We start from the raw sequence: 27,599 nt of genomic DNA on the forward strand, positions 1-27,599 counted from the left end.
AAAAACTCAGATCAAAAGAATTTTTAATATCTTTTTGCATCAAAATGTACATTCATATTAATATGATTTTTAACTTAGTAAACACTGTTGAGTGGTTTTATTTTTTTATATCCTTCCCCTTCAGCTTGTAACTCTGGTTTTCTGGCCCCCGGAGCTGGAATTTGTCATCTTTGTCTCAAAAAGGAAAAAAAAAAAAAAAAACAGTAAGACTGAACCAAATCAAACAGTACAACAAAGCGGTGACAGACGGGGAATATACTCTAGAGAAAACGAACATTCACACAGTTCAGCCTGCAAGCTGGATGTCCAAACCTCAGACTGGAGTCTGAAGGAAGAAGCCACTTGATGGAATTCATATTTACAATAAACTGATGATCATCCGAAAAAACAGAAACAACCCAAAACATAAAAACCAGGAACAACCACATGATATTACTAATGTCATGGAGGAAAGTCGGTCTCAGAGGTGGGTGGAGCTTAAAGTTTTGAGAGCGATGAGCTGCATCTGCAGGCCAGTGGAGAAGGTTTCTGCTACAGTAAAAAGAGCACTTCAGTAAGAGCACGACCCTGAACCCCGCTCCTCCCAGACGTCCCTCATGAGAGCGTGCAGGAGTTGTAATCAAAAGGGCACTTCAAGAACAACAGACTGCCCACCCGGACTCACAGACAGACAGAGGGAACGGAGGTTTGTGTTTTTATTTTCTCAGTCTCGTCGGAGTTTGTGCAGCAGTGACTCTGAAGGGAGAAGCAGCAACGTTAGTGTCAGCAGGTACCCAACCAAGCAGTGACCCACAGAAACGCAGCAGCACTTTGAAATATGTTCACAATGTCTTTTTTTTTTGCCATTCATTTGCTGTGGTTGGAATGTAAAAAAACAAAAAGGTTTTTAATGATTTCCCTTTTGGAGGATTTTTTGGGAACCTTCATGGCAGCTGTTGTGTTCCTCAGTGAGCTACAGGCTTCTTTTTGTTTAAATATAAAGATCTAATAATCATTTTAGGTTTTTTTTCCATTCTCAGTGTGATTGTCACCAGTTCTTTCCACGGTGATTTCAGGTAGGAGGTTTGCAAAGATCTTGATGAGAGAATGTTTTGATGCAGCCAAACGTCAGGCAGGAAGTCTTGTTTTTTCTTTTTGATGGTTGCAGAAGAAGCTGAACGAGGAGGAGGAGGAGGAGGAGGGAATGGCAGCGAAGACGCCTCTCAGAGGGTCTGAGGCCCAATGTGGGCTTAGTCCAGTCCAGCCTGCTGAAGTTCAACTCTGGGTTCAAATCCAGCCCGGCGTGGTCTGGGTTTGTGCTGCGGACCAGGCCAGCCGTTCAGAAGAGTGCTTTGGAGCCCTGGTTCTCAAACTCCGACCAGGCGTCGTTCAGTTCCATGAAGATCATCTTGGCGTACTGCTCGTACGGCTGCCCCGTCGCCTGCGCAGACACAGATGGGACATTCTGAACAAACGCCGACATGGAACGGCGAATCGCTCCAAACTGTTAGGAAACGCTACCTTATCTGGGTGGACCACCAGCGCCGCCTTCCTGTAATACTTCTTCACCTGGTCCGGGGTCACGAGGTCAGCCATGCTGACGGGCCTCCAGCGAGTTTCCCCCTCCCACAGCACCGTGTGGAGCGTCGACAGCAGGGCCCGAATGTTACGCTCCTTCCCCTCAATCCAGTCCAGGATCTACAGAGGACAAACGTTTGGAACACGCTCGGAAGATAAAACTTCCTCTAAAATGTCCAGCAGTCTACCTGTAATTTGAGGGGATCCATGTCTTTCGTCAGCTCCTGTCTCCTCATCTCAGCGATGGTCTTTGGTCCCTTCTTATCAGACTTGAAAGCAAAGCCTTGGTTGGACACCAGGTCCTCAAAATCACTGGCTTTCACCTTTGGTTTGGGGCCTGCAGTAAACGAGAACGGAGCGTTACAACATCAAAGTGATTCTTAATGGCTGGCGTCGCAGTGGTCGCAGCACGGCCATCAGAGCGGAATACTGAAGACGTCATATGCGACTGGAATTTTACAGCCGATCAATCACGTCCAAATCGCGTCATTTAACTTTGATATATTTCAGTGATAGTACACAACTACATTAGAAACTGTCCAGAAAAAAGTATTTTTTACACTAAAAATGATGAAAAAAATCACTGAAGAAGTTATTGGAATGACCGAACTTCACACACAGACTCAGAGAGTGGATAACTAGAGAGAAAATAGAAGTTACTGGAAAGATATGTCCAGAATGCAATTCGCCTCTTTTTGAATTTAATTTGCCTTTGTATTGTAGTCATGTGCCTGTGCAGACGCAGCAAGTGTGTGAGCAGGATGTTCTTCAGGTTAAAAATAAACAAAAACGATGACGTCGCTTGAAAAGTCTGAACACCCCTCAGAAGTTCATCAGAGTTCAGCTGAAATTAGCATGAACTAGGCCATGGAACGATCATTCGCTGTAAAGAATAAACCGGCCTTAAGGCAGCGTGGAAACTGAAACTGAGATCGACTGAAGGTATATTCACACCGGGCACCATTCGGGCGGTAGAGGCGTCAAGTTTTAAGGTTAAGTCCATGTACAGACGCTCAGGGTCGTTTTCCTGTTGTAAAGTTTTCATTGACTAGATCAAAGGATAGAAATAAACATTTATTATGGCCACTCGATGCAACAATTTTCGTCCTGAACTTTGATCAATTTTCTTAACCTGCTGAGGCTGCAGGGTTGCTGGAGACTGTCCCGGTTACTGTTGAGCAACGATGGGATACACCCCGGACAGGTTGCCAGCCCATCACAAAGCGTCCCATGGAGCTGGAGCGAACAGCCCGCTATGCTAGTCAGCCGTGTGGGAGTTGGGTACCCAGCAGACAGAGAGCTGCTGCGATAATGCTTTTCTTATTTCCAATCAAGGCAATAATAAAAAGATCCCTTAGTTTATTTTAATTTCCCGATCTCTGGTTATTGCTGAAACTGGGCCACAGACAGATGAAAGAAACCTTTAAAACGGCCACAATCAGGGCGCAGCTCTATCTGGTGAACCCAGACACGCCGACATGCTTGCCAGTGTTGTGCCAAGGTGTGTTCCCCTGTCAGAATGTGTTTCCCCGGCCTCAGGCATCTCCGATTTGCCTTGTAACACTCACATTTTGTCCAAAAAAGTGTGAAAAGAAGGTGGATGATCATGATATACTTTATTCTGGGGCTTTTGAGAGTTTATTGTCATATTTGCATTTTTTCTCCCACGTTCTATGAAAAACGACAACAGATTTTTGGGTAAAAAATAAATAAACAATCTCTGTTAGGCAAATTGAGGATAAGAAACACAATTTCTTAAAGTGACTCTGTTACACAACAACAGACAATAATTAAATACTTATTTGTACTGAAATTATTGGGAGGAAAACAGATTCTGTCAGGCTGGATCAGTAGCGGCCTGACAGAATCTGTGCCCCCTATAGTTTAAAATAAAATTTGAGGGTGAAAAAATACAAATATGACAATACATTCACAAAAGCCCCAGAATAAAGTATGTTGTAATCATCCACCTTGTTTTTGGCACAAAATATGACCGTTAAGAAATAAATCTACAGTGGGGAAACACATTCTGGCAGGGGGAAGGTACCTGGGCACAACACCTCGGTAGAGCTCTCCAAAACATATAGACCCAAGCGACTCTCTCAACATCATTCATCTTTTCCATGATGTGGTCAACAAATCTCGTCTGGTGTGAATGCAGCATTAGTCTTTTCACCAGCTCCTCTTACCGAACCCAGGCCCTCGAACGCCCCTCTCCTCCCTTCCACCGATGACACTAGAGAAGTTCAGGTTGTAGTTGGGTTTGGTGGGTTGCGATGCTGCAGACGGAGCCGCTCCTCGCGGTGCGGATCCAGACGCAGCCATCCAGGGTTTATTCTGTGCCGCCATGGGTTTGTCCGACTGCCAGGGTTGAGTCTGAGGCTTTGAGGAAGGCTTTGTGCTAAAGGAAGGCCCGGAAAAATGACCACTGGAAGAACCTGGAACAGAACGACAGGACGATGAAGTCTAAATTCAAATGCTGTTATCGTTTTTGAGCTCTGAAGCTTTCAAACCTGGTAAATTGGAGCTCAGATTTCCGAGGTCGGCAAACGGATCAAAAGTCTGCGATTTGGCTTTTGACATTGAAGACATACCCGAAGCTGTGAGGCAGAAAGATGGAGATGTAACAGAGTACAGAAGTCCCCCCTCCACTGAGACCTACAGGAGCTTGTCCTCACCTGTGTTGGTAAAAGTCAGTTTGTTAGAGGTCGTGCTCTTTCCGGCGGTGCCCCCAGCCGTCCAGCTGTCCCACCCCCCCAGCAGGTCAGGCTGGCTGGCCGATGACGTCATCTTAGGGACATCCTTCACCACCTTATCTGCTAAAATACACAACATCAGGGTGTAAGATTTTCCTGTAAAAACGAGAAGGAGCGGTGGCGTCGGAGAGGAAGTGAAGCATAAGGATGAGAGATTCACTGAGGTTAAAGAGGCTGCTGTTGGAAGCAGGGGTTGGATTGCTGGGAGCTGAGCTGAACCCACTGGTCGCTGAACTGTCGGAGCCCAACAGGTCTCCAAACAGGTCCGTTCCAGACGTTTGTCGAGATGAGCTGACGCTGGAGCCGACGCCGGAGCCGGTGCCCATCCCAAATGGGTCGAAGAGGTCGCCCACAGCTGCAGTAAAGAAAATAAAATATAATAATAAACGTAAAAGACTTCTGAGATATCACGATGAAAAAAAGTTTGTTAATATTTACGTTTTGAGTCTGGAGTGGCTTCACTCGTCGGGCCGCTGAAGAACAAATCCTCCTGCACCGCACCTGTTTGACCTGCAGGAGGCGCAAACAGGTCGTTCAGGAGGTCGCTGTTGCTGGAGGCAGCCTTCATTCCTCCCTGCTCTGCTTGATGAGGAGCAGACGAGGAGGCTGCAGACGCAGATGGAGGTTCAGCGTCAGAGTTCAACCCGAGGAGGTCAGCGGTGTCACCGGCAGGAGGTTCTTGTGGGGTCTGGAGGAGGTGCACACAACCCAACAAAAATTATTAAAGCTTAAATTCTGTTTTGAAAGACTTTTAAAGGGTATCACTGCACGATCAAATAAAAGTCACCTGGAAGTCTGCATCAAACAGGTGTTCGCTTTGGTCACGTGACAGGGGTTCAGCACTGGGGGCCGAGTAGGAGTACGACTCCCCCTCAGACTGATCGCTCATGTCCTCCTGCTCGTTCAGGGATCCTCTTCTTTGGCTGTCTGAAGCATCCTGAGCGCCGCGGGAATCTGCAGACACAGATGAATATTTTATCAACTAGAAATAAAATACTAGAAATACTAGAAGATCTGATGATTTTAAAAACTGTTTTAAGAATAACTCAAATAAAAATAATGTTTTTTCTAATGGTGGAGGAAATTGCATTTCTGAGTATTTCTTTAATCAAATTGCTGTGAATCAACTGCAAAAATGAAAACAAGAAACATATTCCTGGGCGATGTTTCATGGATAAAAAACTATGAAAGAACCCTCAGAACTCACCCTCCCAGTCCAGAGTTTGAAAGAAGTTGGCAGCATTGCTGTCGCTGCTCACAGGAGATTCTGGTTCTGTGGCGCTGGCGTCGTCCGGAGTCTGAGCTGGCTGTGGGGACTCCGAGTCATAAAAAGCGGAGGAACCCGGCTGCCGCGGAAGCTCAGGTTTTCCTGTAGTGATCGAGATATAGAAATAAGACACAAATTAAACATCTAAATCTCATTTGAGTTAAAAACTAAATGACAAGATGACAGAAAAGGCACCGACCAAATTTGCTGAGTATTTCCTGCTGCTCGTCCCGAGAGGAGAAGAGGATCTTTGGGTTGAGGCCCTTGGTTTGAAACCCCTCCCACGGCGGCGTCTTGGTGCTGGGTCGGTCTCTGGGTTCCACGTCGATGTCCAAGTTGACTTGGAACAAGTCTGGGTACTTCTCCTGAATGTCACAGGCGTCCAAGTCGTACCTGAGAAGAGAACGTATAAAAACAGACCGATCTAGAGAACAATGGACACATTATAATAATTTAATAATAATAAAAATAATTTTCACACATGGCGCCATCTTAAATGTACAACCACAACCAAATTTTCCATGACATTTGACCTCAGCTCAAGCTGAATGAAATTATAAGACATTAATATATTCGAAATGAAGGCATTGTTAACAAAAAAAGTTCAGTTGCCAAGGAAATTTAAAAACGTACTTTTGCCGATTTTTCTAAAACTTACATAGACTTGTTTGTCTGCCCACGGCAACCAAAAAATAAAATGGTTGCTATGGAGAAAAAGCCAACAGAAAGCTGCCCCTTTGAAAAAATTTTTTTTTTTTTTTCTTTAATGAGTTTGTCACATGCAGCTCTGACCAGGCTGGGAGGGGCAGAAGGGGAGAGTGAGGGGCGTGTCCCCCAGTGAGTGAGGGCAGGGGGGGGTAGAGCCATACAATGTCTCTTGAGGCTTTAATTTAATATTATAGCTGTGATTTAAAAGTAGTGTGTCTGAGCGAGGATGAAACGATTGTTTTAACTCAAAGCTTTAGCACATACTTTGCAAACTTGACGGTGGTCGCGTTTCTTGGAACAAATCCTGTGTGGAACTGGATCTGAAACATTTTCATGGATGCCATCTGAAACACAAAAACATAATAGATTTAAAAATCTTTATCCCCAGATACTGAATTTGAGGAAAAACACATCCAAATGTTCGTTTCCATGAGACGAACATCTTCAGACCTTCGCCTGCAGGCGTCCTCCCAGCGTGGACCTGGCGTGATATATCACCACCAGCACATCTCCCTGAACTGGAACATTGAGGGGGATCTCTGCTTTACCGTCTTCCATCTTAAAGTCCCTGCAGGGAAAGAAAAGAGGAAGAAGTCTTTAATCTGCACACTAAAGGAGTTCTCTAAAGCGGGATGCAGACGTACTTCATGCGGTCGTACTCCTGCGATGTGCTGAGGACTCGCTCGTCCCCGACGTAGACCTCACAGAACGGCCTGCACCCGTTGCGCTGCTTGTTGAACAGCGGCACGGGCGTCATGACGATGGAGCGGATGGTCACGGGTTTGCTGTGGGGGACGATGGGCTCCTCTGCCATCATGTCGCACATGTACTCGATGTACCTGAAGGGAACAAGCAAGACTGAACTCACGACTAAAAGTTTGGTGTAAAACAACAAAACCCACAGCAGCCCCAGAGTCCGTTCATACCTCTTGTGTGAGGGTGCGATGCCAGGTGGGCAGCGTTTCATGGAGAACATGTAGACAGCAGCTTCAGCCGTGGTGAAAAGGCGGCAGAAACACAGGAAGGAGCAAACCGCCACGGCTGAAGCAGCTCTGCCATCCTGCAGGAAGAAAAGGAGACGTTTCAAAACTCACGGTTCATGCTTTGGTCTCAACATCGAAAGATTGAGTGATTGGTTTTATTTCAAGCATAAATTGTGAGAAATACAGGGCAAAACACACAAATATTTCAAACTCAAGTAAATGTATTGATTAGAAAATAGAAAACAGACAAAAAGGAAACACACTTATGTCACATTTGGTTCATTAATTTTTGTAATTATTAACTAAAGTCAATAGAGTTTGATTGATTGCTTGAAAAAGTGTGGGAAGAAGCGAACTTATATAATCCCACCCCTACTTAGTTACTTCATTTACAGTTTTGAAAAGTTATGTGATCCGGTTCTGATCAGATCAAATGCAAGTTTTTTTTTTATTCCCAATAGCAAAGTGAAGTGCTTGTTGATTATGGATTAATCTCATAAAAATTATTTCATTATTTCAGTAAACAGTAACAATCATACATCATGTAACAGATATATAAGACTCATTGATTATCATCTAAATACAATTTCATATTAATGCAGAAAAACAATCATTACACATTGAAAATCAAGTTTTCCAGTAACAAATAAGAATGCTTATTGATTATTCTCTGAAAGAATTCCTACATGTTTTCGTTAAACATGCAGAGGACGCGCAGACTCACCAAACAGTGCACTATACAGATGTTCCTCTGGTCCATTTTCAGCCACTGGTGCATGCTCTTGCAAACGTTGTAAAGACTGCGGAGATTGGGGGCGCGCCGGACCTGCCAGTTACACTCTGAGACCTGCAGGGAGAACCGAAGGCACTCAGAAATGATGACCAGAAATTTGAAATGAACAAATTTGGAGAAAGTTTATGGATGACTGCTTCTGAGTCTGCTACAAGAACTACATTGTAAGGAGGAAACTTACAAAAATACCTTCTCATATTCATAAATATTTTACTTATTCAGAGTAGGAGGTTGACACATAAAGAAAAATAAGTAAAAAATCCAAGAAAATGGCAGAAAATGAGGAAAAATTCAACTATAATGGCCTAAAATTTCAGCAAACTTTTAAAGACATTGACTAAAAATTTAATTATATACATATGATGTTGTCTAACAATGCAAAAACACATTAACCTCATCCTGCTGTAAAAGAAAAAAAACAAATCTGACTTTAGTGGCTAAACTGACACACAAACGCACCCTGTTGTGAAAGCGGGAAGGCCTGTAGGATCGTTTGGAGAGGTTGTACACAGCATAGTGTCCGGCGTGACGGGAATCCAGGAACAGACGCACATCCTCGATGTTGTTCTTTATCGCTGACTCCACCCCTTCAGCTGGAAAAGACATGACTGACACAAAGAAAGCACACGTCAACATGGAACTCTGAAAAAGAGCTTAAAATATACTCCTTAAAGGATTTCTAAAATACATACCTGCTATTCTGGAGGTGATGTAGGAAATATCCAGATCCCCTTTAGCGTAGCTGTGGAGGAGATTACACATCGAGGTTGTAAATATAGAAAATGTTGGAGTTGGCCACATAAATAAGCTATTGGTATAAAAGGATACACACTAAATAACTAATAATACATCTAACTACAAACCTAACAAGTCAATACAAACTATTTTAAGACTGTTTTCAACAAATTAAATTAAAAATCTCTTTATTCCAATGATTTCTTCATAAATCTGCCAGATCACTTCCCACTGACGGCTGCTTTGAGATGTTAGAAAATCTTCTACAATTAGCTTTCCTGGATTTTAGAGCAAATACATGGTAAGAAAACAAAACAGAATTTAATTTATAATTAATGACATTTAGTACAGAAAGCACAAGAGTGAAGCTGATTACTGAAACTTTGGTCTGTTCAGAGACAAACAAGTGATGCTGGTTAAGACGCATGTAGCTGCGATGGTTACTCAAGCACAGGAGCCACACTGAACGTTAACATTATTATTAAAAGATTTTCATTCAAACATTCATCCTGATGCTTTAAACCGACTCCGAAGACAAAAGAGAATTCAAACTCTTTGCCTTTAAAGCAGAAAATATACAAATGGACAGTTGTGTGGAAAAATAAATTAAACAAATCTAGTTCTTACAGTTTTTATATTCGGTTAATATAACTTTTTGTTAAATATTATCCTAATATATATATATATATATATACACTGAAAACAAAACAAAATTAAATTACATAACATGAGAAATTGCACTTCACAATTCTTCTATTAGCTAAATAAAAGTAATTTTCATGAGTTTTAGGGTGCAGGAAAGCATCTATCTGGAGGGATTTCTAATCTAATTTCTTCAAATCATCTACAGGTTGATCTTTAAAATTCTACCAGTCGTGCGTTCTGCATTAAATACTTGCACATCTTTAGTTTTTTTCCCGTAAAGACGAGTTTTTCATGTTGTGGACCCATCTTAAACTCTCACACATTTTCTCTCCTTCGTCTCAACACTCTTTAACTCGGCATGTTTGACAAACGGCGTTCACACCATGCAGACATTCACTCAGACCTGAATGATCATGTGAGGTTAGGATCAGCCAGCTCTAATGACGGACACGGCACAGCAAACGGCTCAGCACATGGATTTCTTCTAGATCAAAACACTCACTAGAGAGCACACAAAGGAATTTTGTGACTCGACCCGCATTTACCTTGGGTTGCTAGGAGATGGACACACAGTGGGACCATGAAAGATTGGGACAGAAAACAAAAAATAATAATGTGAACAAAGAGATGGAACAAACGGGCGACGGATGAAGGAGAAGAAACATCAGGCTTCACGAGACGGTCTTTGATTAAGTCATAGTCACATGCTGCAGGTTTTTGGGTTGTCTGGGCCCATAGAGGGTCGAAGAGAGGAGGCGGTATCTTAAGGGTCATGAAAACGTAATGTATGATTGTCATGCGTGTGGTAAGTGCAGGACTGCTACAAGTTTCTTCAAGTTACATTTCAGACTTATATGAACATGCATATCAAAAATTAAGTCCAAAATCCCATTTTATGATCAAAACTGTAGCGTGATGCTTTGGCGTGCTTTTTCCTTCTTTTGTTTTAAATCTGTGGTCGGCATTTTGCATGTTGGTGCATGTCCACTATTTATTTCATTATTTGATCAAAATAATCATGGTTAAACAATTACATTTTAGACTAGAAATGTGAAACGAGACGTTTCAAGTAGGGCCATGATGATAGCTGCAACGATTAGTCGACGACTTATGACTCAGTGAGAACAAAACCTTAAATTTTGTGAAAAATAATTCCTTTGTTAGAGATGCCAACCTGTTTGAATTTAATCTTGCTTAAATACTAGAAACAAAGGAAGGAAAGAAGCTGCATGATTTATTAAAGGTTTAATGAACTATTATTTTAATATTCTTTAACTTTGGTTGGTTTAAAGCTAATGATGGTTAAGATGTGTGTTTTACGTCTGGCTTACAGCACGACCCGATTAGTCGACCAATAAAAAAACCCCCAAATAAATAAAAATGAATCTTTGGTTAGTCGACTATTACAATTTTTATTTGTGGTAGCACTAGTTTCAAACAGCACAATATTTAAGGCTTAGATAACAAAATAACAAACTTTTTTTTAGGCTTTTTAAGGTATTATTTCCAAATTAATACATTTAATACTGTTATAACTTTATTTTAAGACCCTGCGGTAACCCTAAGACTATATAGTTTAGTATTTGTAAGGCTAATTTAAGATTCATGCACTTATGATGTACAGGTGATGCTGTCCTTAAACCACCTCTAGTCATCAACAACATTTGAGTTTTGGTCATTTACTGCTGCATTACAGCGTGCACATGTGATACATACATAGGATGTCCAGACAAACTACTGACTATCTAATGTCCTAAATTCTACCAGTTGCCCAGTCTGCAGGATTTAGGGGGTTGAAAGATAGAAAAATCTGTACGACACACCTGTGCATCACCTACTTTACCCTTGAATAAGTGGTCACTACAACCTGTCTCTCGTAGATGCCCACAGGAAAAAAAAAATATGCATGAGCATTTCCCCTCTTCTGGCTCACCGAGTAACCTCGATATTTTGTGTGTGCCCAGGTTGGCCGCAGACGGCCCACATCCACCCGTAAGGACAGCTGTGACCAGAGCTTTAGCTACAGTCTGAGGTTCCACCTGTCTGCAGGTCAACAATCACTGCCAAGGTCACCTGATGTCTCTGATCAGGCTAGATTACTGCTGTAATCCACTGCAGTGGAGGTAAACTGCAGCTCAGTTAGAAGATCATAAGAAACAGTCCTTCAGAGCGGACCGTCAGAACCGCAGGATTTCACTGCAGAAGAGCCAGGAGGGGAGGTGGCAATCGCAAAGTGACGGTATACTTCACGACAATGTAACTTCATTAATATTAATAATACGACCTACACCAGTGAAACATCAAACTCTGGTAACATCCTCTGCCAATTATTGTTATGAATACTATGTAAAAAGGAAGGCTCGGTGTGTGGGAATCACCTGCAGCAATAAATCCATATATAAACTATGTTAACTGACTTCTGGTAACTTTTTTTTTTAGGTAGTTGCTGTCTTATCTATTTGCAAAGTAACAATCCACATACATCTTTTCTCATGTTGTACACCGCCGGACTACTTTTAGGGCTCCAGTGACTAAAATGAGATCCGTCGTCTTCAAAACCAAAGATTTTTCAGAGTAAAAGGTCTTTCAGACGTAGTAATTTTTGCCCTCGACTAAACTTTACAGCTCAAGTGAACAAAAGTGTAGCTGAGAGAATCCAATAAAATAAGACTCAAAAGGAAAAATAAAGGGTGTAAATTATTTTGCAGACTGGTACCGGTCCACGGCCCGGTGGTTGGGGATCACTGCTTCAGAGAACAAACATGGAGCATTGACGGATTATAAATGGTGGTGGAGATAATAACATAACCATCTTTAGTAATCAATGCTGAGCATAAAAATATTCAAAATTTTAAGAACTCAGATCCATCCTTTGTTGAGGGAGAAGAAGGTTCTAAATATCAAACAGAAAGTGCATAAAACTAAAACTGTATCCTGTGATTTTGGTTGTAGAAGACAAACATCTCACCTGGCTACTGACTGGATGACCTTGGAGGACGTGTCCTTTATGTTGGTCAGGAAACGCTCCGTCCCCCCCCTCAGGATATCCAACAGACCGCTGCCCGCCTGATCAGGATCATACACACCTGGGCAGACAGACAAAAACCCCAAATGTTGACAAACTCTGAACTAAAGAGTGAGGGAGGACATTTGAGCAGGTGAACGGTTACAAACAAACCAGCCCGGACACAAAACGGTGCGTCGGAGCAGCTTCAAGTAACCTAAAGGCTGCAGGACCCGGAGCTCAAAGCTGAGTCACAACAACTCGCACTTAAAGCCGATCATCCCGAGTAACGGTAAACAAACTCTGCTTTCTGACAGATGGTTGACTGCAAGTGCAGAAATCCTCTTATGGAGAACGCAGCTGTGAGTGTGTGATCACACCTACAGACGGCGATGTTAAGATCATTATAGAAATCAACCTCAAATATACGTTAATAACAAATTTAAAGTTTCGCTTGCAAATATATATTTTTTTAAATTGTGCTTTTATCCCTGCTAATAAATACAATTTATTACGATTACTTTTTGAATAATTCAAACTTCTTTGTGTTGATTTTGTGTTTCATTGTGTGCATTCATCATTTTTTGTTAAATATTAAGTTGGAAATGTGTTGTTATTCTGTAAAGCACTCTGTTAAAAAAGTCCTTTATAAATAAAGCTTGATTTGAATTAAAATGAATCTTAAAAACAGATTGTGATTGTGTTGAGCTTTAGCACTTTACTGATTTAAATGTTAGAAAACAAAAAAAAGTTAAACATTTATACCGCTGTTACACATTAGATCCTGGTTACCGTGGTAACCCGAATGCATCCGGACCTCACGCTTCTAGGATTCGGGTCACTGAGCTACAACCTTTGTAACACTGACTGTTGGTTACGGTGGCTCAGTCACCTCAAAGCCTTCTGGGTGTTCAAGAGATGATGAGCTTATTGCTTTTCAGGTGTTACTATGTTGTACATTTCCAGCTGAAACAAGATAAATTAAATTAAAAATGGCTAAATTATACAATAAAAATCTATTTTATTGACTTTAAGCATCAATTTTAGAAAAGTTTAGGAACTCTAAATATACCTTTGGGTCTTGGAGAATGAAACTGTGTCATATTCAGTCACAATTTAACCCTCAAACCGGCTCTTACCTGCGTTGTTTTGGACGTTGTGGATGTGAGTGGACGGCTGCGCTCCGTTGTTGCCGAAGCCTCCGTTCTGCTCCAGGAGCTGCAGACATTCGTACCCATCATACACCGGACGCCAACAGTAGTACGTGGTCAACATTGTAACCCGGACAAAATATCAATCCCGGCGCGACTGAAAAAGTTGGCAAGCGAGATTTTGAGAAATTGCGTTTTAATAATCCAAAACTTTTTCCTGTTTTCAGTTCCAGCCAGAGGGAATAAAATGTAATGAAAAATCTGTCTGTAATCCCTGAATTTTTCTTTTCTTCTCAGCAGAGCATCCGAGTGAAAAACCTCTCTTCCATCTCTGCTTCCTTTCTTCACGCTTTCTTTTCTCTCCCCGCTACATCACAGTCTGCCTCTCCATATGTCTGCAGAGCGCCAGCTGAGAGCAGGCAAGAGGAGGAGGAGGACTGTAATCTTCTTAAATCCAGAAGGAAACTCCTTCTTAGCCCTAATCAGATGAGCAAACACCAAACCCAGTGCACACTTACTGTCTTTATAGTTTTTCAGCTCATGTTTGCACACATTCAAATGAAATGTATGGCTTTGTTTCTTTAATATACGTTTTTCTGTGAACTAAAAGATAAAAAAATAACTGAGTAATAATTGCAGCCCCAAAACACTGATAAGTGAATGTAAAGTCAGAGAAAAGCCCTGAGATTTGACGGCGTCTTACATCAGTTTTACCTCAGTCATCAGTGAGGATTTTAGGATAAGTTCAGGGGATGTGGTGAGAATTCAAGAGAAATCCTGAATGTACTCCGAAAATCAACACTAAGGCGTTGTTGATGTGTGTTAGCTGGGAAAAGAGGAGCCAGGAGAAGAGAATACAGCCTCCTCTGTGGCTTCCACAGAGTGTGTTTGTCTTAAAAAAGTATCTACATTAGCAGTTTGAGAGTGTGCTGAAGTTTACACAAACTGACAGGAAGAGGTCTGTGTGGTCAGCCTGTCAGGCCGTGCTCCTCTGAACCAACCGACCAGGTTTGTCTGTTGAACTTGAAGATGCTTATGTTTATCTAGCAGCTTTTGAAGGGAAACGCACCTCTGTAACTGGAGATTTGGGGTTGACGTTGCGAGCTGCTGCTATTTCCTGCAGCTGGTTGACCAACTCTGTGATTGACAGGCGCTCCTCTGGATTTACCTTCAACATGGCACCTGGAGAAGACGACAAAAACAGACGATGAAAGAAAAGAAAGGACAACTTTCAGTAAAATGTAAAGTTAAAGCTGGAAAACAATATTCAGAAAACTCATCTTAGTGTTGTGGATAATGTTGCTTATATGGGTTTCATTCAAAGTGTTACATTTATTAAATACAAATTCTGAAATATTTATTTCTTAGGCTTTAAAGTGATATTTTACCTCCTTTTATGCTATTGTGAATACACAAATGTGTTTAACATGAATGAAAAATCCACAGTCACACCAAAGTCAAATTATAGATACTTATAAAAGTGGGAATAAAACAGTTTCCCTTCATTCCAACCCATTTTCAAGCTGAAAAAATAATGTTTGTGTTAAGAAGAAAAAAAAGTTGATTTTTGATGTAAAAGTGTTGAAATGTGTGTATTAACACTTAGAATATAGTGGTTAAATGTGCATTTTGCATGGTTTTAAGTAAGTATTTATGTGTGCTTAAAAAACCTTTTTTCTAAAAAAGAAAACGTTTTGCAATAAAAAAAGCTTTTTTTTCTCTACATGTTTTCTTTTCAAATTTTCAAAAATTCTTCTTGAATTTTTTTTTTTACTTTTTTATTCTTTTGATTGGTTTCAAAAAGGTAAATCAGCTTTTAAAAGTTTCCATCTGCTACATTTAGACAATTTCCAAATAAATAAATGACTAAAATTCGTATATTTTAGGATGTTTATTGTTTTAAATTGCAGCTTTTCTGACATTTTTTAGTTCCAGTTATCTTTTTTTTAATTCAACATATATATACTTATTTTCAAAATATGTATTTTTTAGTGTATTCAAAATATAATTTCTGTTTTGTGTAGCAATATTAACTTAAAAAGGACTTTTTTTTTTCAACAAACGTACCTTTTTAAAAAAATATATATATATTATAGCTTGAAACAAACCAATTAATGCGTTCATCCGTCATTTATTTCACATCGTGAAGATTTTTTTTTTTTTTTTTTACAAAAACGCCACATACAGGTGAAAGTGCTTCACTTTTTAACATTCATTGTTCTAAGAATATAATTTGTTTATCTACATACACCTTGTTTGAATAAAGTTTGGTTACTGCTCGATTAAATACTTAATCTTTAAAAAGAGGCAGAACGTACGAATGAGGTCGTGATACACGGTGTATTTGGCGTCATTCTGAGGAATGGAGTATTTCCCGTTGACTATTTGCAGCTTCGCTCCTTCTTCAAAGGGATGCTGCTTAAAACACAGCAGGTAGAGGATGCATCCCAGCGCCTGCATGGAACACAAACACACACTTTAAGTTTTTATTCTATTATAAACACTAAAAACGGTAGATTTAATGAGTTAGTAAAGGACTGACCCAGATGTCTTGTTTCTCATTGATGGGATAGTTGGAGTACAGGTCGATCATTTCTGGTGTGCGGTATGCTGGAGTGGTATTCCTCGTTATCTACAAGATATAAATACATTTAAAAAACATTTTTCAATCCCTGCAGGTTTTGTTTAAAAAATATGAAATTATTGCCCAAACTTGATTGCTTTCCAAAAAAATAAAAATAAAAAATCTAAAGAAAAAAATAAATAAATAAATAATTCAAGATACATTGAGATTTTGAAAAACTTTTCCATGAGAATTATTCTCTTCCAAAACCTGCAGACAGCAGAAATTATTGGGTTTAGTAACTCGGATGTCCTGGACATGAAGGTCATCTGCAGCAAAACGACTTTATGGGAGCATGTGCCTGTTTGGTTCTGGAATTAACATGATCAACTTGGTCAATCAGTGCGGTTAATTGGATCAAACACGTCTGTTTTCTGCACCGGTTCTGATGAGATTCCTGCTGCAGATCCACTGAGAATTCTGAACATGCGTCCTCTTTCCTCCTAATAAACCCAAGAGTCGTCACAGTCATACCAAAGACATTCAGAGAGCCGGGATTGCTGCCGCCTTCAGGAGGAAATCTTCACTCTCTTTTGCTGACAACTTTAAGAGAAGTTAGTACCGTACTCTTGGTAAGTGGATTTTCTTAGCTAAGATGTCTATTTAGTTTTCTCAAAACTGGAAAACTTGGGTTCAGTTTTTACTCATTTTATTGCTTTGTCTCCTGAACTATAGTTTGAAAACCAGACTGCCACAGAAAAAAACACAATTTTTGAACTTCTAACTGTGAGATTATGCTGGGGGGGTTGTTGTGCAATATTGCAACATATTCCACGACTGTACTAGAACAAAGTTTTTCCTTTTTTTTTTTTTAAGAGTATGACTTAGAAAAAAACTATCTAAATAATAACTATTTAACACCTGAGCACTAGTGTTTATGTTATTTTATTTACTGTAACTTTTTCATTTAATGGAATTTAATTGGTATAGCCCAATATCACAAAGAAAATTTGCCTCATTTGGGCTTCAACGTTTCAACCGCTAACACGATCAAGGTTGAGGTGGAAAACAAAAGTAAGGCGCTGAAGGACGCTCATACTTAAAATGATTAATTATCGTCTTCTCAACATTTTAAATCGATACATTGGCAAACGAAAAATGTCGTTTGAACAACATATATCGACAAGAAAATAGTGTTTCAAACGATATATATCGGCAAATATAATATAAATCATTTCAAAAAACATATCAGCAAACACAATTTGTCGTTTCAAACAACATACATCGTCAAACAATATATGTCGTTTCAAATTAAATATATTGTTTCAAACAACATACATCTACAAATGTAATATGTTGTTAAAAAAAAACATTGGGCATTGAAATATGTCATTTCAAATTACATATATCGCTACATATATCGGCAAATGAAATATATAGTCTCAAATGACATAAAAAGTCAAACGAAATGTCGTTCCAAACGACTTATATCAGCAAACGAAATCTATAAATTCAAACAACATATCCGCAAACAAAATATCGCAATATTTCGCAAAATTCGTCTATTTTTTGCATTTGTTTGAAAAAGACTTCCATAAATAATAGAACTCAAACGTTTTGAGTTGACTCTGACTTCAAATACTTTAATGACCATTTCTAAAAGTTTTTTTAGAGTAGCATCAATTTGTGTCTAATTGTATGAGCTCACCTCATCCTCCACCATGGACCTCTTCTGTGCCGACCAGCTGAAGTCGGGGTAATGCGACACCGTGGTGGAGCTGCCGAAGTCACAAAGCTTGATGGTGCCCTGGTTACTGATCAAGAGGTTCTCGATCTGCAACAAATCACATTTGTTAGAGACTGAAACCCAAAAGACATTGGACTCGTCCCGTGGTAGGGGACAAACCTTGAGGTCTCTGTGTATGATGGGAGGCTTCTGTTTGTGCATGTGCTGCACGGCGCGGCAACTCTGGTAGAAGATTTTCATCACAGTGTCGCATGACAGAGGAGCTCTCTGTTCCACCCGCTTGATGAAGTCCACCAGCTGACCTGCAGCAGAAACACAAAAGATTAGAGTCACAAAATAGAAGTATTCTAAACTGTAATTACAATTGTGTTAAAGCCTTAAATAATGTTTTTAGGGGTCTTTCTCATGTCAGAAAGAAACATTTGAAAGCTTAAACACAAATGAGAGAAATGTGACTGCCTGAGACTAATCAGTACATTTCATAAAATGAACATTTCACTAAATCAGAATTAATTAACCCAAACTACGCTGATCAGGTGACACTGACTGCAAGAACAAAAATGTCTCAGATCATCTCTGCAAGGGAAAAATGTAATACTTTCAAAAATTTCAGAAGTTTTGTACAGGATCAGTATTAGAAGAAAAATAGACAAATATATGAGGATAAAGTCGCAACATGTCCTACAATTATGAAAAATATTAAACAATTTACAAGATTAAAGTAGTAAGTTTGAGCTTCAAAAAGTTGTAATTTCTGATTTTTTGAAAATTAAATTTTACATTTAGCTTTTAAAATGTTTTGAGAAAAATAGCCCGTTTCAGACAATTCAGAGAAATCAGATCATCACTCTGCTCTAGAATCTGATTTTTGGTAAATGTTCTATTACATTTTCAAGAAATTTAAACTTATCAAAAATCACGACTTTTTCCTTGTAGAATTACAACTTTTTAAACCATAAATTTACGACTTTATTCATGAATATTGCTGATTCTTGGTCATAATGCCTTTATTCTTGTAAAATTTCAACTTCTTTCTTTTTTTTTTTTTACTCGTACAGGCTGGGTGTCATATTTTCACTCTTGATTTATTCCATCACCTGATCCACATACTTCCACCTACAGATCATTACACATCAATGAAGTTCTTGTCTACAGCATTATCTTATTCAAACTCTCTTCTCTTTGGTCTCTCTCATGAAAGTCTCCATAAAGTTCTGCTGGTCTAGAACTCAGCAGAACCTCCATTCTTCTCATCCCTCCAGCAGTTCTCCTGCAGCTCCACAGGCTCCCGGTTATGACTTAAATCCTTCTGCTTAGCTTCAAAACTCCTCGACACCTCTGGGATCTCCTCCACACCTCCACTCCTTCTTTCTCTGTTCCCTCAGCTGCTGGAACTCACTTCCTTTTGACTTCAGAAATATCCCTTCACTCAGACTTTTCTCAATTACAATCTGGTTTTAACCAATTATTTATGTTTCTGTTTTTTCTTCTGCTTTTAAGTATTGTTTTTTTCAAATAAGATAAATGATTATGAAGCTAAATGAAAAGCCTGCATGTCGTAAGTGAACTAAACACAGGAATAGATCAGAAAACAGAAGTGCCTCAGACAGAAACCATGAATCCTGAATGATGATGTCGCGTGCTGAACCGGAGTCCTTACCCTTGCACAGCTCTGTAAGGATCAGGAACTCGGCCTGCCCCGTGTCCGACTCCTCTTTGCTGATGGAAGCAGCGGAGCAGAACTGAACCACGTTTGGATGACCAGACAGTTTTTTCTGGAGAGTCAGGAGGTTAAGGGGCAAACACCACGGCTGAAAGTTTAGTTATTTAGTCAGGAGGCAGAAGAGGCTGACAGTTTTGTTTTTCTAAAGTTCTCAGAACTCTAAAGCAGATGAGAAGTAACTTTTCTGACAGCAATTTAAAGCAAATTCATTTAGGAGCTTTAAATCTCCGAATTTAAAGAAGAAGATTATGGTTGTATGGGAGGATTTTAGTCATTTATGATGACTTTTGGTGGAAAATTTGATTTTATTTCATGAGAGAAAAAAACTGTAGGGAGCTGAAATGAATTTCATCCAAACATGTCAGTAAAGCATCACAAAAATAATTTAAATTTGAAATAATTTAGGAAATACTCTGGTTGATTATGCAAAATGACAAATGTCACAGAAACACCTGAAGGGTTAAAGAGAAGTCAGGACAGAAAGGAGGCTACAGATGAGCTCCTCAACGATGATGACAAAGAATTTCCTCTGTGATAAAATCTTCAAATGCTATCTCCACCCAGTTTGAAATCATAAGTCTTTTAGTATTCTCTTTAAAGAGTCTTTACCATGCAAAATCAACTCTTTTTTTAGTTTTTAAGTCACTTATAATGGTAATTTTGAATGAAAAACAACACCAAAGCAGTATTTTGATTCATTCATGCATCGCTAGTATTCCAGTAAGAGTCTGCGCTGACAGCCCCACCCCTAGGGTAACGCACACGCCCATTTTCTCCACGGAGATAACGGTGATCGGCAAAATGCTTTCATTTTATATGCACATTTAACTTTGCAAAAGTTCGAATGCTGTTTGCTTTCATTGGAGAAACACAGACACGCTGCCGAGATGACTCTAGGATGATGTCATGAAATGGGCGGCACCCACAAGGAGTGAAAGGCGGGGCCTCAGAGATTACATAAAACATTCGTTCTTTAGTGTTCTAAAGGTAATATATTGTATATTTATAGATATAGTTTCCTCAGAAAGACTTAACAAAGGCGTGATATAGTCCAGGGTGGGCAAACTTTTCCACTTGTGGGCCACAAAGGGCTCTAAAATTTGACAGAAGTGTCAGACCAGGACTAGACACATGGAGTGTTTTGGTAATCCATCTCGTAAGAGAAAGACACAACATTTGGATGAAAACCTGGCTTTCATTTCATTGAAAATGACTTAAAAACAGTATTTTTGAGTTTGCATTCAAAATTTGTGTCGCTTTAGCTATCATTTTAGAGCAATTAAACTAATGAGTTGATGTCCCTCTAGGACAAACACAAATTTACAGAAATGCCATGTTCATGTAGTGTTTGAATGATCAGAAAATTGCCTGTCTAACTCAAAAAACATACATGAACATTGAAAAACAACAAATCTTCCAAAAGAACATTAATACAGAATCGTTTTCTTGACGAAGGTCAATGTATTTGGTATGTACCATCTAGGACACACCAGAATTACAGGGAAAATAACAAATTATTAAGAATTATAGCTATAATTTATTCCAGTTTGGCCAGCCAGACTAAATAGTTAAACAGGCCCCCGGGCTGTGGTTTGCCCACCCCGAAATAGGCCTTTTAAGACGAGAGGATTTACATTTTTCCCTTATCTTAATTTTAAAAATTATTTTGAAACATCAAATGTCACTTCTAACAATTCATTTAAAGTTTTGCTTTTGCAGAAACTACATTTTTAACCTAAAAACTTGCTTTTCTTAATCACCAAGTCTGCTGACAACTATTTTAAATAACATGTTAGCTTGGGACAGGGTCTGCAAGCTGAGGCTCTGGAGCCACAGGCTGTTTCAGTATTAAAGATTGCTTAGGAAAACAAACTTTAAGCTATCACTTAATGAAATGTACATTTTATTTCTTACATTTTCAGTCCCACTCCTTTGCTTTTTTTCTTCAGGTAACAGGACACAATTCGATTTCACTCTTTTTTTTTAATACAAAACACAGTCAAAGTTATTTAATTTCCTCTCATTTTCCAACAGTAAACGTTTCCTTGGAAACCCTCCTCATTTTAACCTCTGTGCAAAGTTAATGATTCAAATTCCTTCACGGTTTCTTCACAGCAGATGAGTCATTTTGTAAACTCCACATTTGTATTAAACTCTCTGTTGAAGTCAGCAGTAGTTCACGCTGGCGTTGGGGATTCACAGCCATGCTCGAGCGCACGGCGCTGGCGAACAGAAGCCTCACTGTCCAGAGGGGCCGCGAAAAGCACACCGGCTCCTTTGAACTTTCCTGTCTGAGCTCAGAGCGTTGGAAGACGAAGCTCACAAACACCCAGCTGCTGCTGAAGCTCTGAGCTGTCAAACACGCAAACGTACTGTCAACTCACCCCGGCTCCAGCAGGTAAACACTAATTACCACATATGTGCGTAACAGTTATTTATTTAGACCCTAAACGTGTTTTCTGACAAACAAAAAAGCTCCTGTTTAGGAAATAATGTTTCCGTAAAAGCCAACGTCTCCTTAAAGTAAAACCTCAAATGTTTTAGGAACTTTTTCTCATGACATTCACTGCATAGAGAAAACTCTCTGAAGGCTTTAAGTCATCACAAATGTTGAAGGATACCATGAAGCAGATTTCCTGGATGATTTCCTTGTTCTTTTCCTCCTCGTTGGACAGCAGCCTCTGAACAGAAAGGAAGGAAAACACTTGAATTGTTACTTCTCAAAGATATATTTTTATTAATCACAAATATTCTGGAGGTTTTCAGCAAATATTCTGCATTTTCATCTCACCTTAAGGGCGTAGTCTTTGCCACCACTCAAGTCCTGAGCTTCATACACAAAAGCAAATCCACCTTCGAAAGAAAAAAGTAAAAAAAAAAATGAAAGAAATGTTAATATTTAACTAGAAAAGTTGCATTACCTGCAATAATGGTAGTGTAAATGTTTTTTCCTGAAAGTAGTTGCTAGAGATCCTGAAGTTTTTTGCTGAATATGCAAAAGCTATTTGCAAAACACTAAATTTGCTAAAAGACTAGAAATTCCATTAAAGAACTATGAAAGAGCGATGAAGTTGACCTAAATTTCTAAAAAAAATTGTAGTAAAATTGCTTAAAAATCCCTAATAAATGCCAGTTTTGTAAAAAATATTTAGTGTGTTGCTTAAATATGACATAAACTTCAAATTAGCCCAGAAAACTTAGTGGATGCCAAATTAGCCAAACAAGCTAGCTCGTTGGTTTGATACTAGCTAAACTCCAAAGTAGACTAAAATTCCTTAGTAAACTAAATTAGTCAAGAAACTTTATCCTGCTGTTAAAATAGAAATTAAACTCTAAATTAACCTAAAAACCCCAGTCCATAACAAATTTAACAAAAAAAAGCTAGCCTGTTGCTAAAAAAACAAGCTGAACTCCAAAATAGCCTTAAATTCCTTAGTAGACTAAATTAGTCAAAAATGTTAGCCTGTTGCTAAAATAGATGCTAAACTGTAAGTTAGCCTAAAGACCCCAGTATATAACAAATTAGCCAAAAAAGCTAGCTTGTTGCTAAAAATTCTAGCTAAACACAGAAAACCCCTAAAATTCCTTAGTAAACTAGTCAAAAATATTATCCTGTTGATAAAATAGATGCTAAACTCTGAATTATCCTAAACACTCCAGTACATAAATTGACAAATAAAAGTTGCTAAAAATTACTAGCTAAAATAAAAAAAGCCTAAAATTCCTCAATAAATCAAATTAGTAAAATAAAAAGTTAGCCTGCTGCTAAAACAGACATTAAACTCCAAATTGGGCTAAAAAAAGCCCAGTATATAACAAATCAGCCAAGAAAAAGTTAGCTTGTTGCTAAAAATACTAGCTAAATCCAAAATAGCCTAAAATTCCTCAGTAAACTAAATTACCGGTAGTCAAAAACGTTAGCCTGTTGCTAAAAATATTAGCTAAACTGCAATTTTTTTGAAAATTACTATAAAAGATGAAAACATAGCCCATGAATATTATTAAAGGCCTGTTTATAATCTACTTAAATGTTGAAATGTGCAGACGTTCTCATTCATTTCCTATGGGGCATATTTTGCTCAATGTTTCAAAGCTTACTAAACATTCACACAATTAGTCTGTTCTCACATGCACATTATTGTTCTGCCATCACTGTGTGACACAAACAGAATATCACAGTTTAGAGAAGTTCAAAGCAGAACCAGACGTTTTTCTGTCTGATTTTTGCAGGTGAAATGGATCCCGTCACCACAGGGAGGAACAGAAAGTCCCACAAAGAAACACTCTCAGGTTCACTACAAGCGCAGCCTTATCAGCCCATCGCTGAGCATGTTGGAGCTTAAGTGCCTCCTTCTACAAAAACCCAACTCCAGAAATGCGTCTGCTGTTGGAGAGCTTCTCCAACCTGCAGGCCTCGGCTAATTCCAGGAGAAAACCAATTCTTTCACTGAAGGAGAGGATGAAATCTGAACTGGCCGGTCTGAGATCAGCTTTAAACTAACTGAGATTTCAATAATACACCTGTGTCATGTTTGGTCTTTAAGAACAGACATCCAGACGATACCACATGCAAATTCTTCTGTTTACTTATTTCAGATTCTGCTTTTGGGAATCAAAAAAACTAGAATTTATCCAATAGTTTTAAGCAATTTCCTCCTTTACAGTATCTAAGACGGTTGAGACAAAACAGTAACTTTAACTTTGATTTTGTATGAAGAAAAATAGAGAAGATAATGTGGGGAAAACTGGGAAAGAAAAAACGTTAATCTTTAATCGGTTTATAAACTTAAAAATAAAGAAAAAAAAATGACAGCATAACAAGAGTCTGAAATGATTCAAATTTTGACTTCAAGTTTCGTTAATTCAACAAATAATTTTCTCCTTGAATGAAATAACACTTGTATGTGTCTAAAAATGAATTAGAACAAAAGTGATTCCAGTGAAAATACAGGTTTAAAAGAAAACGTCTGAATATTTGAAACCAGAATACATGAAGTCCAGTTACTATTTAAAGAAGCTGTGCTCAAATATAAGCTGATGATAAAAGTTGAATCAGTTTTTCCTGTTTCTGTTTTTTACATCACAAAATAAAGCGACATTTAAAGCTAAAATATGAACCTATTTTGCTTGTTATTCTTATTGTAAAAAAAAAAACCATAGAAATGTATCCATTTCAAATGTATTATTATACTATAAAGAGATTTGAATTGATTTTCTTTTAAGATATCCATTGAATGTTTTATTAAATTGCTCTAAGCCAGTTTTGAATGTACAAAATTATTATTTTATTCTCAAAGTATGTAAAACTTACTTTAGTTGGTTTTGAATTTAAATTTAAAGAAAATAATGTAAAATAATCAGGAATCATGAATAAAATAAGATATAAACGTGTATTTTGAAACCAAATCAATTTAGTATTTAGTCTATAATAAACTAAACTCCTCCACTTCTTGAACAACATACTTCTACTGAAACCAATTTGAAATGTAAGAACTGGAAAAAAGCAACATGTTATTATGACCATCATTTATATTCATAGAAAATGTTTGACATTGACAATTAAAACATAGAACTCTCAGAGGCTAAAATAAACCAATAAAAAGGGACAAATCAAACAAGAAGGGGGTACAGTTCCCAAAGGGACAGATGAATGCAGTCTTAACTCACACCTCATTCTGGATCTTTAAGCACGGATGTTAAAATGAAAGTGTGTGACAATCACAATCATTTAGGCCAATAACCAGCAGTTAAATTGATGTATAATTATAGTTTTTACATCTAAGTGACTGTGACTGAGAATGCAAACTCGTGCCTGTGGGGATCACATGTCTTCCTGCCTTTGTGATGCAAAAAAAAAAAAAGTTCCATTGTGCTTGTCCCAATTACCAAGTTTTCAATAGGAAGATTTGTAACACCTGAAATCATCCTTGTTATGCTTAAATCTATGCTACTTCGTAAAAATAAAACATAGATCTACAGGGGGAACAAAAAGACAAGAGTGAGGCAATTAAAACCTTTTAGTATTACTTTCTAGATCACAGAATTTGAGAATAAACAAAAACGCCTTTTAGACAGAAAATTGGATTTTAAAATAGGATTAGTTTAGTAAAACTTTTGCCAAAATTTCTAATTTCAGTTAGTTTCTACTTTTATTTTGAAACAGTCTTTGGCATTTGGATTAGGAATAGTGCTGCTACAAACGATTATTTTAATAGTCGACTAATCACTGATTATTTTTTCCGATTAGTCGACTAATCGGGTCATGTGCATTACCAGCAATTATGCTAGTGTGAATGTTGTAAGTTAAATTTGGCCACTGAAGTTGCTAGTGCTGATGGCTGAAGATGCTGAAATTGATGGCTAAAAATGCTGAAGCTGAAATCACTAAAGTTGATAGCTGTAAACGCTGAATCTGATAGCCAGCTAAAATATTAGGTAAATGCCAAATTAGTCTAAAAAAATGAAAATTATTTTAATCATCAATTCGTCGTCAATTAGTTGACTAATCGTGGCAGCCCTAATTAGCAATTTAAAAATATATATATATTGAAGTTTAAGTAGTTAAAAACAAATAAAGAGAATAATAAACAATTGCACAACAAAAACTTATTCTGATGTCATAATATATGAAGCTAAACATTTATTAAAATACATATTTTCAAAAGATAAATATTTGGACATTTTTTTTTTATTAAATGACTGAAAAATGCTATACACTTTGTGATTTATCTTTAATAATAACACATATTAATTTCTGATTTTAGATATCAGTTAAACCAACATGTTTAAAAGTGCTGAATATAGCAATGTAATCTAATAATTTGCATCATATTTTTCCACATTCTCAGACTGGATTCATGCATTTAGACTTTAAATGAGTCTGTTTTAATAAAGTACTTTACTTGTGTATTTGATACCAATTTCTTTTTCTTCTCTAGTATTTATTTGAATTACTCTTTAGTAGATTTTTATTAAAGTAACAGTAAACAAATACTAATAGTAAAAACAACAAGCTTATTTACTTATATCTGATTTACCTGCCTTGGATGTTAATTAGATGCTATTTTTTAGCTGTAACCTTTAAATCAATCATAAAAACACCACATTTTGATAACAACACTGATAACTCACATCAGTTTCTCCTTTTGTTGTTGTTTTTAACCAGGTTGAGCTAAAATTTATGAAGTATTTTTATTTGCAGTTAATTTTGATGAATACTTGATGCTAAATCTAACAACAGACAATAAGCCAAAACATAAAAAAAAAACAGCACTAGATTGAAAATCGTTATCATTTGTGAGTCAAAATTTGCCCTAAATCTTGTCAATTTGAGAGAAACTAAACTATAAATACGTGTGTACTCGGTTGCACTTTCCCCACACTGACGCTTTGATGCTAATCTGTTAGCATGCTCGGCTACTTAGCATGCCAACCGAAGACAGCTTTCCAGACGCTAACGTGAAGAGAACTCACCCTCTGCGATCACCCGCTTGATCCTTAACTTCATGTCACCGAGCTCCACGACTTGTCCAACGAAGTCATTCTGGTCCCTGCTGGCCGCTCCGGACGAGCCGGGCCCGGCGAGGAAATCAAGTGCCGACTGGAAGAGCGACATATTTCTCCGGGCCGCTTCCAGAAAAGGATGGGGATAATCGATGGAAACCCCTCCCGGTTAAGAAAAAAACAAATTCCACGGGGGGATATTCTGTCACAACGTTTGAAAATCGGGTAATATTAATCTGTCAGTGGACGAAAGCATCCTCTTCCTGTTCCCAGACGGACGAGGCCACCATCATCACAGAGCGGGCTTCCGGAAAGAGTCGTGACGTTGGGCACGACTTAGTCACGTGACGGTAACCTACAAAATAAAACCAAATTCATTTTAATAGCTCAGATTATATTAATATTAAGAGTATAAAGAAATGTATACTCTGACACAATTTTTTTTTTAAAAAAAGCACATAAAA

General features: G+C 38.3%; 1 protein-coding gene and 1 long non-coding RNA gene across 6 annotated transcripts; one reads left to right on the forward strand and one right to left on the reverse strand.

The window, feature by feature from the left end:
• Window positions 1–6: 6 nt before the first annotated feature.
• Window positions 7–27,494, reverse strand: gak (cyclin G associated kinase). Of its 5 annotated transcripts, none has more exons than XM_024275345.2 (30): window positions 27,106–27,494; window positions 22,424–22,485; window positions 22,254–22,313; window positions 19,570–19,684; window positions 18,069–18,211; window positions 17,871–17,996; window positions 16,142–16,231; window positions 15,918–16,053; window positions 14,669–14,781; window positions 13,588–13,666; window positions 12,413–12,530; window positions 9,990–9,998; window positions 8,757–8,806; window positions 8,524–8,672; window positions 7,996–8,118; window positions 7,215–7,348; window positions 6,933–7,127; window positions 6,739–6,856; window positions 6,553–6,632; window positions 5,780–5,973; window positions 5,521–5,682; window positions 5,101–5,267; window positions 4,752–5,001; window positions 4,537–4,668; window positions 4,236–4,373; window positions 4,071–4,157; window positions 3,747–3,995; window positions 1,746–1,894; window positions 1,501–1,677; window positions 7–1,420 (listed from the first exon to the last, which is right to left on the reverse strand). In XM_024275345.2, exons 1-30 carry the CDS (start codon window positions 27,245–27,247, stop codon window positions 1,319–1,321), a joined length of 3,849 nt encoding a protein of 1,282 aa, XP_024131113.1. In that variant the 5' UTR covers window positions 27,248–27,494; the 3' UTR covers window positions 7–1,318. The 5 variants fall into 5 exon arrangements, with proteins under 5 accessions (XP_024131113.1, XP_024131112.1, XP_024131109.1 ...); XM_024275344.2 differs by having other exon boundaries at window positions 4,236–4,376; XM_024275341.2 differs by having other exon boundaries at window positions 4,474–4,668.
• Window positions 21,093–24,439, forward strand: LOC118599125. Its single transcript, XR_004948414.1, has 2 exons — window positions 21,093–22,030; window positions 23,863–24,439. It is a non-coding gene; the product is annotated as an uncharacterized LOC118599125 (long non-coding RNA).
• Window positions 27,495–27,599: the final 105 nt, after the last annotated feature.

Source organism: Oryzias melastigma, linkage group LG9 (assembly GCF_002922805.2).
Source record: "Oryzias melastigma strain HK-1 linkage group LG9, ASM292280v2, whole genome shotgun sequence".
Classification (NCBI taxonomy): Eukaryota; Metazoa; Chordata; class Actinopteri; order Beloniformes; family Adrianichthyidae; genus Oryzias; species Oryzias melastigma.

Coding starts and splice junctions, on each gene's coding strand:
- gak (XM_024275340.2), bottom strand. CDS start 27,247: ATGTCGCTCTTCCAGTCGGCACTTGATTTCCTCGCCGGGCCCGGCTCG. Junction 5,974..6,552: donor ACCACCGTCAAGTTTGCAAA/GTATGTGCTAAA, acceptor TTCTCTTCTCAG/GTACGACTTGGACGCCTGTG. Junction 4,158..4,235: donor ACTGACTTTTACCAACACAG/GTGAGGACAAGC, acceptor TCTGCCTCACAG/CTTCGGGTATGTCTTCAATG.